The sequence below is a fragment of the Buteo buteo genome, chromosome 2 (assembly GCF_964188355.1).
Source record: "Buteo buteo chromosome 2, bButBut1.hap1.1, whole genome shotgun sequence".
In the NCBI taxonomy this organism is placed as follows: domain Eukaryota; kingdom Metazoa; phylum Chordata; class Aves; order Accipitriformes; family Accipitridae; genus Buteo; species Buteo buteo.
This window is the reverse complement of record NC_134172.1, coordinates 48,362,910-48,379,046: the sequence shown is the minus strand read 5'-3', so window position 1 is coordinate 48,379,046 and position 16,137 is coordinate 48,362,910. Positions and strand designations below refer to the sequence as shown.

At 40.1% G+C, this 16,137-nt stretch overlaps 1 protein-coding gene across 8 annotated transcripts in view; it reads right to left on the bottom strand.

Annotated features, from left to right (window-relative positions):
• The window catches only part of PDE1C (phosphodiesterase 1C), a 254,737-nt gene that overhangs the window by 47,207 nt on the left and 191,393 nt on the right, over positions 1 to 16,137 (bottom strand). For 7 of the 8 annotated variants that reach the window (XM_075053744.1, XM_075053693.1, XM_075053710.1 and 4 more), the window contains one exon: positions 90 to 155. In XM_075053744.1, coding sequence (XP_074909845.1) covers positions 90 to 155 — 66 coding nt within the window. Of the gene's footprint in view, positions 1 to 89; positions 156 to 6,741; positions 9,110 to 16,137 lie in introns of those variants that run through there. The other variant, XM_075053753.1, reaches the window with a different exon arrangement.

The window sequence follows — 16,137 nt, the reverse complement described above, 5'->3', positions numbered from 1 at the left end:
TACGTCCATCTCCAAATAGTAGGCACTCTGAGTGCCTATTTCCAAAGCTGCACATATAAGCAAATTAGAGTGAGGTGGTACCAACTGACCTGGCAATGTAAGGCGGTTTGTCGAGGAACCCGAGCCTGGTAAGTCAGCTGAACGTTGCACCGGACCTTTAAAAAGAAAGAGTAGTTTCAGCAGAGATAGATGAATGGTAGTCCCGCCAGCTATGAAAAATGCTTTTTGTAGTGCTGCCATCACTACGAGGTGTTTGTTGTCTTCTTTCTGCCATTTCTTATCCATGGTACACTGGGAAAGTAGCCTCACTTCTGGGGACCTTTCCATCTAAAGGAGTCAATATCAAAAGTATCTTTCTTTTTATCACTTACCGGGTTTGGGTTGAGATACCCAAGTTATTGATTCTGGAAATTTCATGTTCTTAAGTTTTAGACCTATGAACTATTGCCAGATCTCAGACAGCTTTCCCTTCAGCTACCTCCATGTCCTCACAGAACTGACAATTGCCAGTTTTACTGCCTGGTACAGCTCTGAAGGCAGTTACACAGCACTTACCTTGCTTCTGTGGTGGTTCAGCAAGCAGCTGGCATCACTTTGGGAACCATCGGTTGGTAACGGCTCTGGATATTTATGTCATTGGCTATACGTGCCAGAGAAAGGACTCTGATACTGTATTTGCAAGTGGAGGTGAGTCACCCAAATCATTAGATGCCTTTTCCAAACCATCTTTTCTCCCTGCTTGCTTATGTGGCAGTCAGTAGTTTTGATTCGAAGGTCACAACTGACTTTATCAACACCCTCAATATCTAACAGAAATTGGCAGCTTGGCTTCATCTCTGCTTGCACTGGACTGGAGATACATGCAGACTCAAACAAAGCCGGTAAGGTATAAGAATACAAGCAGGTACAGTGGCGAGCAGATTGCATGTTCTTCAGGAAATCAATTCCAGTGAACCTCCCAGAGAGGAAAGGAGTGAATTGAAACAGGAATTTCTGGCAAAAGGGAATGCACAAATCCTTTCACACTTGTATTGAACATCTCTGAACTTTACATCCTCCTTAGAGAGAATGGCTTGGTCTCTGCCACTCTTAATCATTATTTTTTCCTTTTTTAAGGAAAAGATCAAATAGAAAAACAGCAGCAAGATGGGAAAATTCTGGTCATTACTTGTGTGGTGTGATGACTCCTGCACAGACACCACCCGAGTCTACCTGTGGAATACAATACTTTGTAGAAGGTGCTATGTAGAGATGTAGCTGAAATGCTGTGGAAGGAGGTCTATAAGCAACACCAGAGCACAGGACACCAGCCCTGTGGGATTGATACTCATGCTACAAGTGGCACAGAAGAAAAATATCACACAAACAAGTGTTTCAGTGTGCATGAACGTGGTGTGCTGTCGTTGGTTTAGCTGCTCTTACGGGCTGTGGTTTCAGTCAAAAGAGAAAAGGGGAAAGGTGAGGTTGACATGTCTAATGCCCAAACGGGTAGAGATTTACCTCGGGGTCCTTAAATAAGCTATTTGAACTCTCTACCACGATTTCCCTGTCTTTAGGTATTAGGTAATGCCACTAATTCCTCACAGGGGCAAGTGGCGAGCAATGACTGTCCAAGCAATGTTCCCACTACACTTAAAAAAAACCAGAAGTTGATTATTACTAGTACTTTATGGGGAGCTGGATGCTGGAAAGCAAACAGCAAGTGCCGTGCCTGTATCGGATGTAGAAAACACAAGAACAAAATGAACGCTTCTACAATTTTAATTCAAATGGAGCAGAGACCTCATTGTTTTTATTTGGTAATAGGATGAACATACATGGACTCAATTACAGAAAAACTGGAATGTTGAAAAATGTTTTATACATTTAGAGACCACAAGCCTCTTCTTTCAAATAAGGAACTAACAATAAATACATATTGTTTAAAATTATTCCCAGAACAGTTGAGAATACTTGGCATTACATGGCATCATTAATTTCGGTTTTGCTTTTTTTTTTTTCCTTATGAGTCTTAACAAACCAAATAATAGGGTTTTTTTCATTACCCTACCCACCCAGTCCCAGGAGCAAACTTGCGTTGAGTTTTGCTTTCAGCATGTATTTTAACTTGTTTTCTATCCCCTGGTGCAAAATAGCTTTAACAACCTGCCTCTTTCTTCCTTGAAAAATATTAGAGAACAGGTGTCTGTTGCTTGTTTTAGTTCACTTCAAAAAAGACATCTCCATTATCAGTTTTGCTAATATAAACATACTCTAAAGTTTATGTTCAACTTCATACATAGAATTCCCTGCAGAATGCCAGCTGAGAAAAGGTTACTGTTACAAGACCAAGACCCTTGAATTTGGTTAATTTCCCCTTATCCTTCCTACCAATAGGTTTAATGTTTCTTAAATTTATTTAGGACCTGTCAGTGTAAGGTTAACCACAAGAGCAGTGAAATCTATTGTCACTGTTAAGCCACAATGTCCACCCTTCCTCCCTGCTGAAGGCAGTCAGTGCACTAGGGTATGACTTTGATTGAAGTGCCTACAAGAAGTAGCATCATCAGAATGAAGAGAGATATATGGTGTTCCTCAAACACATTGTGGTGGAAGCAGCTCCTACCACAGCAAAGGAAGACAGTACCACCCTAATACATTGGCTTTACACAGATTGCCCTGCATGTGATTAGCTGTATGTGTTTCGGTTATTTAGTCTTTGGCCCCAGATGTGTGGTGGGACCAGCAGGACTTTGCATGCAACTTCCTTTGATTTCAGTGCAACTAAAAGAGTGATCAGGCCCTAGGTGTTACTTCGCTCTAAGCTCATGTTGCAAATGCAATGGCTTTTGTCTATCAGGGAAGAAGGGGGAGGAGAAAAGGGAAGGGAAATATTCCTGTGAGAATCTGGGCCTGTAGACAACCAGAAGGTCTGGTAAAAACCCAACCAGAACCCTACAATAAAAATAGCAAATATTTAAAAAAATTGCATATAAAAGTGTATAAAAATATCATCCAAGCGAGAAGAAAAGGAAAATGCTCACTCTGCCATTCTACTGCTAGGTTTTATCACTAGAAAACCCCAATGGCCATAAGTATTTGTTTGATAGACGCACTCCTACGACCACCAGCAGAGACAACTGGACTACATATATTCCTCCTACCACTGGATAGCTTGTAAAACCAGGGTGTTATGAGTACACAGCAGTTGACACATATGCACTTGGAAGAAATCGAAAGAATACAAAATGCCAAGATTGTGCTGTGAGGCTTGTGAATGAGTGCTGTTGTGCACTTAGGTATGAGGGTAAATAAATTGCTAAAACAGCTTCAGATCCCCAGCCAGCTTGCCTGGAAGTAGCTCCACTTTCTTCTACCTGGTGGTCAAGTCACCAGAGCAGGGAGAGTTGATGCCTCACAGATAGGCATGCGTCCCGGTCCTGCTTGGGTACAGATCAGAACCCTCTGTGCTTGCTGGAGATCAAAAGGGACATTGCAGCAACAAGAAGGCAGTCTCAGCAAGTGGAAATGTGTGGCCAGTGTTTCATTTTAACAGAAAATAATGGCACTGGCAGTGGTCACTTGCCCTGCTCCTGCTTTGATCACAGTAATCAGACAGGGAAAGGGTTGTCTGGGATCGCAAAACTTGTCTGCCTGTGGAAGCAGGGGGAGCACCACATTAGGATGCACACCTGACACTAAACTGAGACTGAGGCAGACCTGCTCATGTTGTGGGTAACACAAATTGGAAAAACCTCTGTACCCACTTCAGAGGGAGCTGAATTTATGCCTTAAAATGTGAAAGCATGGGGTTTTTTCCCTCCTTTCTACCTGGCCAGCACTGATGCTCACTCCTTGGAGCAATTTGCACAGAGTCAGTGTTGCAGGGCTCCTTCTCATCTTCAGCCAGCACGTTCCTGCTTTTGAGTGCTGATGTTCAGACACTGCGCCAGCGCAGCTCTGAGATCAGCACCCGTTCGACACATGTGAAAAGCACAGGATCACTCTGTTGTTTTTAATTATTGGGTGAGCTTATGGATTAAAAAACAGTAAGAGAAAAGGACTTGATTATGCTGTCATTTGCTGAGTATAAATGGCTAACATATGGTATAGATCATCAAAAGCTGATGAGTTTCATTATTATAAAATGAAATGTGAGGAAAAAGGAGCCAATAAGAAATATTTAAGACCATCTCAAGAGTTCCTGGAGATAGACTAGTTTATTCTAGTTGAAGCAAAAACGTACTGTCCTTGTCAGCTTCCATCATTTCTAATTTGAATAGATTATTGTGCTTTTTAATTAAAAGCCATGTTTGGGACCCACTGTAGAATTTGCAAGGACTAACAGTGAAAGTATTTGCCTTTAGCCAGGTGAACTCTGATTACAAAGCAGCACAGCACTATCAGCTATCTAGTTTGAAATATTTTTGCTTCCAGACTGAGCTTGTAAGACTTTTTAAGTACATATGCAAACATTTGCATTTTCAAAACGTAGTTTGCAAAACACCACCATATACCATTCTTCTCTGGCATAACCAACTACACTTTGGAATGTTTCTCTCCAACCACAAAATCTGTGCTTGAATAAAAGAAACAATGAGAAAAAGGAATTTGCCTCCTTCATTCACCCATCAGGAACCAAGCTCCCAAATTCCAGATTCATTCTAATGCTAAACATCCTACTGTATTAATACATAGTGTGCTTACACTAGCTGGAGCTATACAAAAGGCTGCACTTCTAGATAAGCATCACTCTGCCTAGATTGACTACTCTGAAATATGTTTTAAGTCTAAAATTGCAAAATTTCTTTTTTTAATCTACCACCTATTTTATCATCAGCAAAAAAAAAAAAGTTGGCTTCTGGCATCCATCTTTTTTCTCAAACATGGAAAACATTAGTGATGTCCACCATCTTTTTATATTTAAACATAGAAATCTGATCATATAACTTTAAAAAAAAAAATTGTGTCATTTGTAAAGAAAGCTGGTTGACTTAAGCATTTTGAGAGGGTGCATCACAGGTTTTTACATTTTAAAAAATTAATTTAAAAATAGACAAATCCCTTCTTTCATGCGTGTGAACACTTCTTGCATGTTGTCACAGAAACGCAAGGTTCAAGTCACAGATTGAGTGCAGCCCAAAGAACTGTCACCCTTTGAACCATTTAAATAATGAACAGGACACAATGAAGGTGGTGAAACACTGGAACAGGTTGCCCAGAGAGATGCGCAATCCCTGGAAACATTCAAGGTCAGGCTAGATGGGGCTCTGAGCAACCTGATCTAGTTGAAGATGTCCCTGCTCATTGCAGGAGGGGTTGGACTAGATGACCTTTAAAGGTCCCTTCCAACCCAAACTATTCTATGATTCTATACAAACATATTGCTTGCTTTTCTTTTTTTATTAAATGATAGTGTGTCCAGGAGTTCAGGCACTATGTCACCATGAGTCAAAGGTCTGCTAATTCCCTGAACACCAGTCCCAGCTAAAGGAAAAAAAACTGATAGGGATACTTGCAATGGTATCCCTCCCTCCCTGTTTTAAGAGGATAAAGTGCCTGGATTCTCCCTCTCAAGTTACAAAACAGTTTCTGGGAAGCAGAAGATGCCTAGTGCTCTTCCAGCAAGGCAGAGCTTTCTGAGAGCACCAGCAGTCCCTGCGCAGAGGCAGAAGAGTGCTGTCTTTATCAACACAGCTTCCCAGCCTGTGCTGCCCTCTGTAAGAAGCACTCTGGCACCAGGAGACCCCTTTGTGCCTAGTGGTGGGCACTCCCAAACAATTCTGTAGAATTGCAGCATGAGGCCAACGGTTTGGGCCCTATATTTGCAAAGTTTCTGGCTTATTAATTTCTTGTATAGTCTTACTGAGGATGGAAAAGGCAGGCATCTGAAAACATAACTCTATATATCTAGAGAAAGTTAGGTAAGGATGTAAGAACAGAAATCCTTTCTCATTCTTTATAAACATAGGCTATTAGCTGATGAACACCTAATTCTTTTCCATTTTTTTCTCTTTGGTTTCCTTTTGTGGAATAAAATAAGAGAAAGCAGTTCTGCAATTTTTTTTTTTATTTTTATTATTTTTTTACACAATTGCACAGTGGCTGATCTCTAGTTTAACTGGGAGGTGTCTACACATACCATTCCTTGGCTCACAATGCACTAGCACAACGCTGCAGAGTGTTCCAGGCGGTGAGGGGGGCAGAATAGGGCAATGTACATGAGATCCTGGGAGGGGACCCCACAACAGATGCTTTCATCTGCCCTAGTCTCTTTGTAGGATTTCAATTTCTAGATTTCACTTTCACTTTATATATTTCCAAGCTAATAGATTTCATGGGGATTTTTTTTACATGACGACAAAAAAATTCTAAAAAATGCTAATAATCCACTGTAGCTTATTCAAAGGATTTTAAAAGAGCAGGAGAATGTTTGAGCTAGCTCTGACTCCCTGTATATTGCAAAAGATTTTGCTGCATACCTGTATGCTGAGATCAGTAACTTTGACTATAGCATCTATCCTAGAATGGCAGCTCTGATCTGCAGTCCCCAAGGGATGGCAAACCCACCACTTCCCTTATTAGCTCCTGCCGGTGGTAAATAACCCTAACAATCGAGGAAAAACATTTTCCAGTCTGATTTCACACCTTTGTGCCAGTGCATGAGAAACAAGGACTGACCAGCCATGAATTAAGCAGTCTGGCTTCACTGTCTGAAAGAAGTCATTCCCAGAAAGAAAAAAAAAATATATCACAAACAGATGAAGAAAAAGATTTAGGTTTTTTTAATTATTATTATTATTCTACTGTGCATAATCTAAGGCATCTTTAGTCACTGTACATTAGGTAAGGGTAATTCAAAAGATATTGACTAAATCATCCTGCACCTCTGACCAAACACTTGGTGAGGATATGCTCCCCCTGACTTCAGGGAGAAGTCTGACTAAGCAGGGACTGACTCACTGTTGTGGTATTTTAGTTCTGCATTATTGATATTTCATCAATGTGCCTTCAAAGAGTCTGGTCAGGACTGGAAGTCATATTCTACCACTCTTACCAGGGCTGAATGCTGATGGAGCGTGAGAAAGGCAAGGTGGGAAAGTGCTACGTGGTGACACAGCCCTCTGCCTGTCACACAACATGGAGTGTGCTTGGCGCTGACTGCACGTGGCTCTGACTGGCCACTGTCCTCCCAGCACCCTGCTTTCCTCAGAAAATCTACCCCAGGTTGAACCAGGAGTTCACAAATGGGAGCACTATGTGCCCTTCTATTTATTTTGTTTAAATGAGCTGGTTCAGTGAAGCCAACTGCTAATTCTAAGAACTGCAAGAGCTATTTTTGTGATTGAAGTGCAACCTTTTCACAGCATGAACCTAATCTAAATCTCTGGCTTTGAACAAACTCAAACTCCAGTGTCCAAAAAAAGAACTCAAAAAGTCTCTAGCCTCAATAACCAAAATCCCAGATACAAACACTCCTGAGTGAGAAGGTATTCACGTTTAAATGTGGATTTAGGCTGAGCTCACTGCTGTGATCTTTGCCAGTGTTGGGGGAAGCTCGTCCCTGTACATGCACAGTTTAAGCAGGAACAGAGACCCAAGCTCTAATATAGGCTGGTGGTAAAGTCCTGTGCTTTTGAACATGAAAAAGAAACTCTGAAGATTTACTTTCCTAAGCCAATGTTTTGCGTGTTCTCTACATAGCAAAGAGCCATAACAGCAGTCTGAGTCCTTATAAAATATATACACAACTAACACAGCAAGACCTCATCCTGAACAAAAAGGAGTTAGGCAAAAAACAGTTGTATGTGTACGTATGTGTCTTGATTTCCACATAGACAGGTAAAATTACTTACAATTAACTGGATCCCTACCAAGATCTCAAGCCAGAAAAGCACTTACATACATGTTTGATGTTTCTCATACAAAGATACCTTCCTGAATCAAGGTCTAAGCAAGTTAGTTTTTTAACATTTCTTCTTTAAAATGGGCCAAAATGATGGCTATTTTCCATGTGTCTAACTTCACTGGGTAAGACAGTTTTATCCACCAACTCCAACAGTGTATTTAGGACACACTTTTTCATTTTGGTTTTGTCTGTCCATACTTCTCCAGCAATGCTTTATCGTTTCTTTGGCCTGTCCATTCAGTCAGTGATGAGAGAAAGACCACACTGAGATGAAAGTAAGAATCGATCCGTGTGATTCCCTGCTGCCCTTCTCCTCTTAGATCTTCAGGTCAGACAAAGAGTGGCTACTAGTAGCCCATGAACAAATGTGGGAAACAGCTCATTAACTGTAATATCAAGTTAAGGCAGGCACATCAAGCAGGACATTAGTGCATGCTCTTAGAGTCTGACAACAAAATTTGTCCCAAGGGAATATCGCTTTCATTGATCATTTCTTTCCTATTACTAACTGCAAAACCAGAACAAAGTCAAGGGTTGAGTGAGTCTGCCTGCTGTCTAGAAACAAAAACATTTTGCTACCATTGCGTCATCTGGGAAAGACATCAAATCCTAACAAATGGTCAAATGACTCTACCAATTCGCCATCCTTATTAATAAAATCTTCTACAGCGAGGGTAAAACTGATGCCAAATTCTGTCTACCAGCAATTGGAAAAGGCTCTCAGGGAAAAGAAAAAGAGTAAAAGTGAAGTATTAACAAGTTTTCTTTCTTTTTTTTTTATATATATATATATTCTTTTGCATCATGCTAATGTTGGTTTCACAAGCTTGAGACATAGCAAAGGGCAATACCAGCTTTTGAAGATGACTCTCATCTGTTTGCTTGACCTGTCCAGAAAAATGGAGCCATTTGCATCAGGAAATCACCACTTGTTTTTTTTTTAACAAAAAACTTCAAAAAACAAGAAAAATGCACACATACATGAACAAACAAACAAACAAAAATAAAACTGACCCAAAAAACCAAGGCCCCCACCCTAGAACCCAGAGTCATTAGCTGTGAAGTAGCCAGTGGGAGGAGGAGTGTTTTGAAAGTTGTTTAACGCCTTCCCCAGAAACTGGTCTTTGCGGAAGGAGGAGGAGAACGGGAATGAAGAAGCTCAGCTAAAATGATGAAAGAAATTTGCAGTCTCTTTTTTAATATATTTTTATTCTTCTGTATCTGGAAAAAAAAAAAGAAAAAGAAAAGTGTCAAATGCTGCCTTTCTCCCCTTTGTCCAGGAAGCAGGTAATCTGGGAAAGAAAAAGAAGGATATCAGTTTAGACAGCCTCCTTTCCTCCAAGCATTGCAGTTTTGCTTAACTGTTGAAAGGCTGCAAGGTGAGGTGCACCAAAGCAATACCTCTTATTGGCTTGACTGGAAATATCATTCTGTCCTACACAAAGTGAAATCCATTGCTCTCTTACTAATCCAGTGGGAACTCAACCTTGGGCATCAATAGGATCATTTAACAGAATCCAACATGCTTAGATCAAGAGATCCCATTAGGTTTCTTTGCTGTAGGGCACTCTGATCACCCTTGCTCACTAGCTCTTTCAGTACCTTTTTGCTCATGAAAGCAACAAAGTTTTACATGCGGTTTGAGGTGAAGAAAAGAAAATGCTCCGAACACAAAAGAGCACTACAATTTAAAAGCCCCTTTCTCCCAAAGAGCTTGCAATGAAAAGCACAGCCTTATGTATGGATAGGTGCCTGAGACCTAACAAAGTATGTGCCTTTTACAATCTGCTTGACTCCTCTGTCAAATATTTATAATCCCTTGGCCTGAAAATTAGGCTATATTTGACTAACATTGTACAAACATAACTGTTTTCTATGTAGTTATACCACAAGTGAATCTTCACAATGAACAGATGTCGTTGAGGAAGAAATGTAGACAAGAAACCTTTTCCTTTATTTCTAGTGAAAAAGGACAGTTTCTAATGAAAGAGGACACTCTATCCAACCCTTCTCATACTCTCCTCTAGAAATCCTCTGGAAAAGCTCCAAACAGGAACATGAATATTTTACTCTATATTGGCTGTCCCAACCAGTTATTTGAATATGTCTGGCATTCTGCTTAGCTACTGTTATTCTGACAATGCTTATGTCAGCAGAGTTTGAAAGTGCATTTAAAAGGGTCTCTCAACCAAGGAGATTCAGCCCAAGGAGAGGTGAATTTATCTCTAAGGCTGGGCATGACGTGGAAGATACGATTACATCTGAATCTCTTTGGGTCCCTTTCAGAAAACCAGTTTCTTTTGCCTTTATTAATATATTGCCTTTTTTCTTTTCCCTTTTTTTTTTTTTGTTTTGTTTTGTTTGTTTGTTTTTGAGTAGTATTTGGGCAAAGGAAGAAAAGGACTGGCAAAACAAAGGTCTAAGGCTTTGCTGCTGGATTGCATTATCTCTGATGAATGTATACAGTGGCTGTATAGAGAGTTGGTATGATTTTCTTGTACTGTACAGTTAGCAGGGGGACTTTTCCTTTCAGGATGGTCCCCTGTAAGTTGCTGCTACATCTTGCTAACTTGATGCAATTTCTGTTGTGACAGCATAATCTACAATAGGCAATAGTAACAGCCATAACAACAGTACTACACTTCCTTGATGTCTCCTACCTAAAAAGTTCAGCCTGATTTACTGTCATTAACAGGATCATAACAATCCTGTGAGATGTATCACTAGCCACATTTTAAAGAGAAAAGACTGACCCAGAAGGAAAGGTAATCATGTGGGACATGTGGACTAAATGACATGTTTGAGCAGTAATTATTTCTGAATCTCTTAAATGATTTGCTGAATCACATAAGGAATCTGAAACAGAGCTCAAAGTACCACCCAACATGCCCTCTCTTTCCTATGCCATCCATACTCACAAGACTTTTAACCCCTCCCATTCCCATTAATGAAACAAGGGAAAATGCAACGTTTTTTCCAGACTCTAGAAGTTCCCTGTGGAGAACTGAGTCATATATTGCTTTTTGCTTCTGTTAGTCACATCATCAGCTCCAGTGAGAACATTCCAGTACAGCATTTTCTTTAAATTGTTTTTCTACTTGGTGGAGCAGATGTGTTGGTTTCCTAGCTGAATTTCCCTTTGGATACAATATAGCTTCCCTACGACTACCTTAACCTTGGATGTGATTCAGCCTCCTTCTCATTTTGGCACAATAAATCCAGTGCAAATATTAGTATGTATCAACAGAGGTAATTGAAACAGGAAAAAGAATGAATATGCAGCGCTTGGTACACAAGAAGACTCTAAGTAGTTCACTTGGCATATATTAAATTTCATTATCAGAAATAGCCTCGTCTGAATGCACATCTCAGTCCTTCAGTGTCACCGATGAGTTTATATTGTTTGTCAAGGTTGAGTATTGGCCCTCCCCTTCATCACTAATGCAAATACCAGTGACTTCTACAGCTCTTCATGTGATACCAGCACCCACTGCAAGGAGATTAAGTCCATTCCTGCTATCAGCTTGCAGTTTATACTAAGGCATTTTTAACTTGTGCTTGCTGGACTATGAATGTATGTATTTACTATGTTACTATACAGTCTGACATACTGAGATGAAAATACACTGTGGTTCGTCTTTTCTTTCACACGGAATTACTCAGCATACGACTGTATCCATACAGCAAGGAAGCTGGATGTCAGTTTTGCACAATCAGTGATTAATCTCACACATTTGCCTCTCTTTTTGTGACAAAACAAATCCTTTGGAATCCAAGGCCTTGCAAGAACTACCCGTTTTAACAGTTGGCATTTATTATGCCTGTCTAATGCAAACTTTCACAATCTGCTACCCAGTTGGAGAACAGGAACAGAGCCCCAGAGACATTTAGACTGAGGTGAGAGTTTAGACTAACTCAAAACCAACACTTGTTCTGTAATGACTCATGTTCCTCACCAAGGGTAAATCAGAGGTGTGATGCCAGCTGTACGAGCTGGAAGTGGCGAGCTGACCTCTCCCAGCACCGCTTCTGAAAGTGGCTGGCTCTGCTGCTCCAGCCAAACGCCTGCCCTTTCCCTCCACCCCTTCCTCCCCAGATGCCGAAAGCACAGCACTGCCCGGAGAGGGCTCAGGACATTTTCCCACAGCCCCCAGCGCCAGGCCAGGCTGTCAGGACAAGACTGAGCCCTATAGCTTTCAAATTGCATTTAAAAGAAAACTCTGCTATTTTCTCTCCTAAAAAATAAATGCTGGATGCAGACTGCAGGACAGTGTGACGTGGAATAAGGATTTTGGGGGGAGGTTTTTTTCCACAAACTACTTAGCTTGCTTGGCAGTCCCTGTTGATGAAATTATTTGTGAAGTTATTGCATGGTCCCCGTTTCCTCTGCTGAAATATGCATTCTTTCAGCATTATAACCTTACGTAATTATGAAGGAAGCACAAGATGACACCACAATTATCCAGGATTTTCTAAGCAGACTGTGTTAACCTTGCAGTTCACTTGTGAAAAAGTAGTGCTTAGTATGAACAAATTTCATCTTCTCAGCAGGCTGCATGAGCATTTCTGCAGGATGGGAGAACTCCACCACACCACCAAATAACATTGCCATTGAGGTACTATTACCCCAAGATATTTTTGAGTTAGATTTTTAATACACAGAAAAAGCAAAAGAACAGAGCCTCAGTTAACTGTATTCATTCAGTACATCCCTTATTGAACTCTACATGGTTATGCCTTTTCATGCTTTTATGACGTAACATCATAAAGGTATCAACCAAAAAATCAGCATACAATTATATTAAAATGAACATTTTTGTATTTTGTATATTTTATTCTTGAAAATTTAGGGGAAAAAAGTTAATTCTACAGGTTTTCTCATTTGTATTAAATTCAGATTCTCTTGTCACATCCCAATAACCATGTGTGTAACACGGTCTGTCAGTGTTACATACTAACATAAACAGCAGATATCAAAATGGTTGCACTTGAATGACACTTGAATACACAAAGTTTATGCATGCTACGATTCTTTAGCCTGAAAAGAGAGAGTTGCAGGGAGAATTTAATAAAAGGAAAATGAAATTATAAGTTGTGCTAAGAATGTGAATAGGGAACAATTACTCGCTGCTTCTCACAGTCCAAGAAGGGGGTTATCAAATGGAATTATCAAGCAGTAAATTGGAAGCCAATAAAAAGATGTGATTTTTCACATAATGCCTAAGTAAATTTTGACTTGTGTTGTCTCAGTGCCCTGTGGACAAAAGAGTACCAGGGTTCTAAAGATAATTAGACAAAGTAATGGAAGAAAAATCCATCAGAGGCTATCCAAGTCGGAGATTTGACCTCTGCCTTAGCTCTCTGGAAGACAGAAAGGTGTAGGGGGAGGCATTGCTCTGGTTTTGTTCTTTGTTCATTCAGATCTCTGCTATGAAATGTTGTCACGTCAGTGATGGAGAGGTAAAGGGATTTTTGGTCTGACCCAGCATGGTTGTTCAAGTGTTCCTAGGAAAGCTGATATGGTGTTTGAAAGTAGCCTCTACCCTCACTTATTAAAAGCCTAGGCTTTTCAGGATAAGACTATTCCAAACTCTGCTCTCCCCAGCACCCTGCTCCATCCAGGCACTGGGTGAAATGACAACCAAAATGACAAATTGTTATATGGCAACTGATTTCATAAAACAATTACTACTCATGCAGTGCACAATGAAGAGAAATAATAGTCTGAGTAAATGTGTCTCAGATAACCCATAATCCAAAAGGTAGTTATCCTTCCTACTACAAATGATGGAAGTATTTGCAGCTGGTTGGGCAGATCGCTAAATCTGCCACTTTTAATTCCTTTTGTGGACTCACTCAGCATCTTGCAGGAGTGACCCCTTAATTGTGTAAGCTTATTCCTGAAAGCTTGGGTATTTCTTGTCTCCCCTGAGTGCTAGCGTGTGCTCAGTCGTAACCTCTCCCATCTGAAAAGCAGTTAAAAGCTACTCCTAGTGCTCAGAATAAAATGAAGATGTTGAAAATCTCAGTGCTCAGTTCTCAGCACTGGATGATCCTTTCTCTTATTAAAACCATTTGAAAGTCTTTCCAAAGAAAATTAAGACCATGAGGAAATAAATTCTGCATACTTATGCTATTCTCTTGCTTCTGTTGCACGAGACATGAATGAGGCCTAAGAAACAAAGTTCAGAAGGTCAGTGACATAAGGAAGAAATATGTGTTAGAAGTTAATTCATCTCCATTATCTGTCTTTTTAATGGTTGAGAAATTTTAGAGAGATTATTTTTTTCAAAGAAAACATAATGTTACTTGAAGGTGCCTGCATCCTGTTTAAAGCAAGGGAAAACAAGAATAAATGCTGTTGGGAAAAAGTTTTGAATATTTGTTTTGTAACTGAATTTAAATACCATCATTCTAACTTAGCAGACGACTCAAGTGCTTAACATTCATTTTGCTAGGAGGAGAAATTACATTAGCATAGAAGGTATTCTGATTTTTGAGCTTTGGCACATAATTATTTCTAAATCATTCATGACGTCAAACAATTTCTAGTCCTGTTCAAGCTAGTGTTGAGTTTTATGTTTGCTTGACAGCTTGTATTACACTTGACCTGCCATCACATCAGTGATGGAAGAAAGAGATTAGCTTTGTTTTCATATATGTTGTTTGCTTACCAGCATGTTATGGAAATACATAACAGCAGAGAAAAACACAATGAATACATTGGCAAAAGTTTTATTACACCAAGTAACGTTTGAGTTTCCTGAGTAAAGCATGTACAAAAGAAATTAGACACTTATTAAACAAAGTGACCTACAGGAATGAGTGTGGAAGCTTGTTCTGTGTTTGATAATCAAACATAATTCAAAGCTCTGAACATGTTTGGGGTAAAAGCTAGATCATGGTTTTCATGAAGAGCTGTTCCATTGTTGATGGAAACGAAAACCCCAGTGCTTTTCAAGGCACAAAAGGGATGAGCTGCCATAGGCAGAAGGATAATGAAAGCCAAGTATATGAATCAGAATTTTGTAATTAGCACTGGGCAAATAATTGCTTCTTTGATTGAGTGACTAAACTGAAAAGTCAGGATAATGCTTAGCTCTGGGTCAGACACAAGTAATTGCTTGCTTTCTCTCATGGCAAAAATGATTGTTGGGGAGTGGGGTTTTTTGGTGGAAAGGGAGTGGAGAGGAAATGAAAGACAAGTTGAGCTTTTCATCTAACACAAACAAATCTTTTATTTTTACCCTTTAGTTAAAGCTGGCTAAAAAAGTGAAACATCACTTCAAAGCAAAAATTCTCATTTGGATTTTTTCAGTGCCTCTTCAGTTTTTGACAATCACTTGTTTTGAATTAGACTTGAATTCCTAAATACTTTAGCCTGATTCAAAATAGCACTTTTCAACTAATATCACTTGCTGGTTTTCTTCTTCTACATTTATTATTGCCTCCAAGTCCCAGGTTTTGATATTAAGAATAGCAAAGCAGTGGTTTAGAAGCAGAGAAAAGAATGAATTGCCTCGCAATGGATCGATTAGTGGTAATAAGTAGTAAAGATTACTATTAGGGTATGAGTTTCAGAAAACTAACCTGTAAATTGACTCTCTCTTCTCTTTGTCCAGCTTCTGTGGACTGAATGGTACAGAACTGCAGCCTGAGCAGCCTGAGGGGACTGATATCCCTTTGCCTCTGCTCCCAGGGAGAGACCAGGCAGCAGGTCCAGCACAGAAAACAAAGGGCATGAAAGTACCCACCAAGCACCCAGCTGGCAGTTTGTAGAGTGCAGTCTTTACATTTGGATTCCCATACAGTTGACTGTTGGACTTCGTCCTTCTTAATGCTTCTACTTGAACTACCTTGTCAGAGTCCCTATCTGGTAAGATACCTATAGCTGGTATACTCAAATTGGAAGCTAGTTGTTCCATGAGGAAGGGATGAGATGAAAGCTAAAGGTCACCAACCTCTTTTGAGGAGCCATTTCATATTCTTCCTCCCCTTCAGTCATTCCCTTCAGACACAATCTTGTTTCTCTTTCAGGGCTAAGTGTTGCATGGGGAAAAAGAGGCCTGATTGTCACTGGATTGAACATAAATTCATGGAGCTGGGGAGCAAGGAGGACTCTCCTCTTGCCGAAGCAGAGAATTGCTATACATCATTGCATAGGCAAATTATCCTAAGGGGGGTAAGAAGGACTTTAACAGAAGCAAGGTCACAGCTCCACTCCCTGACTGGTGCAATAAAATGGCTGA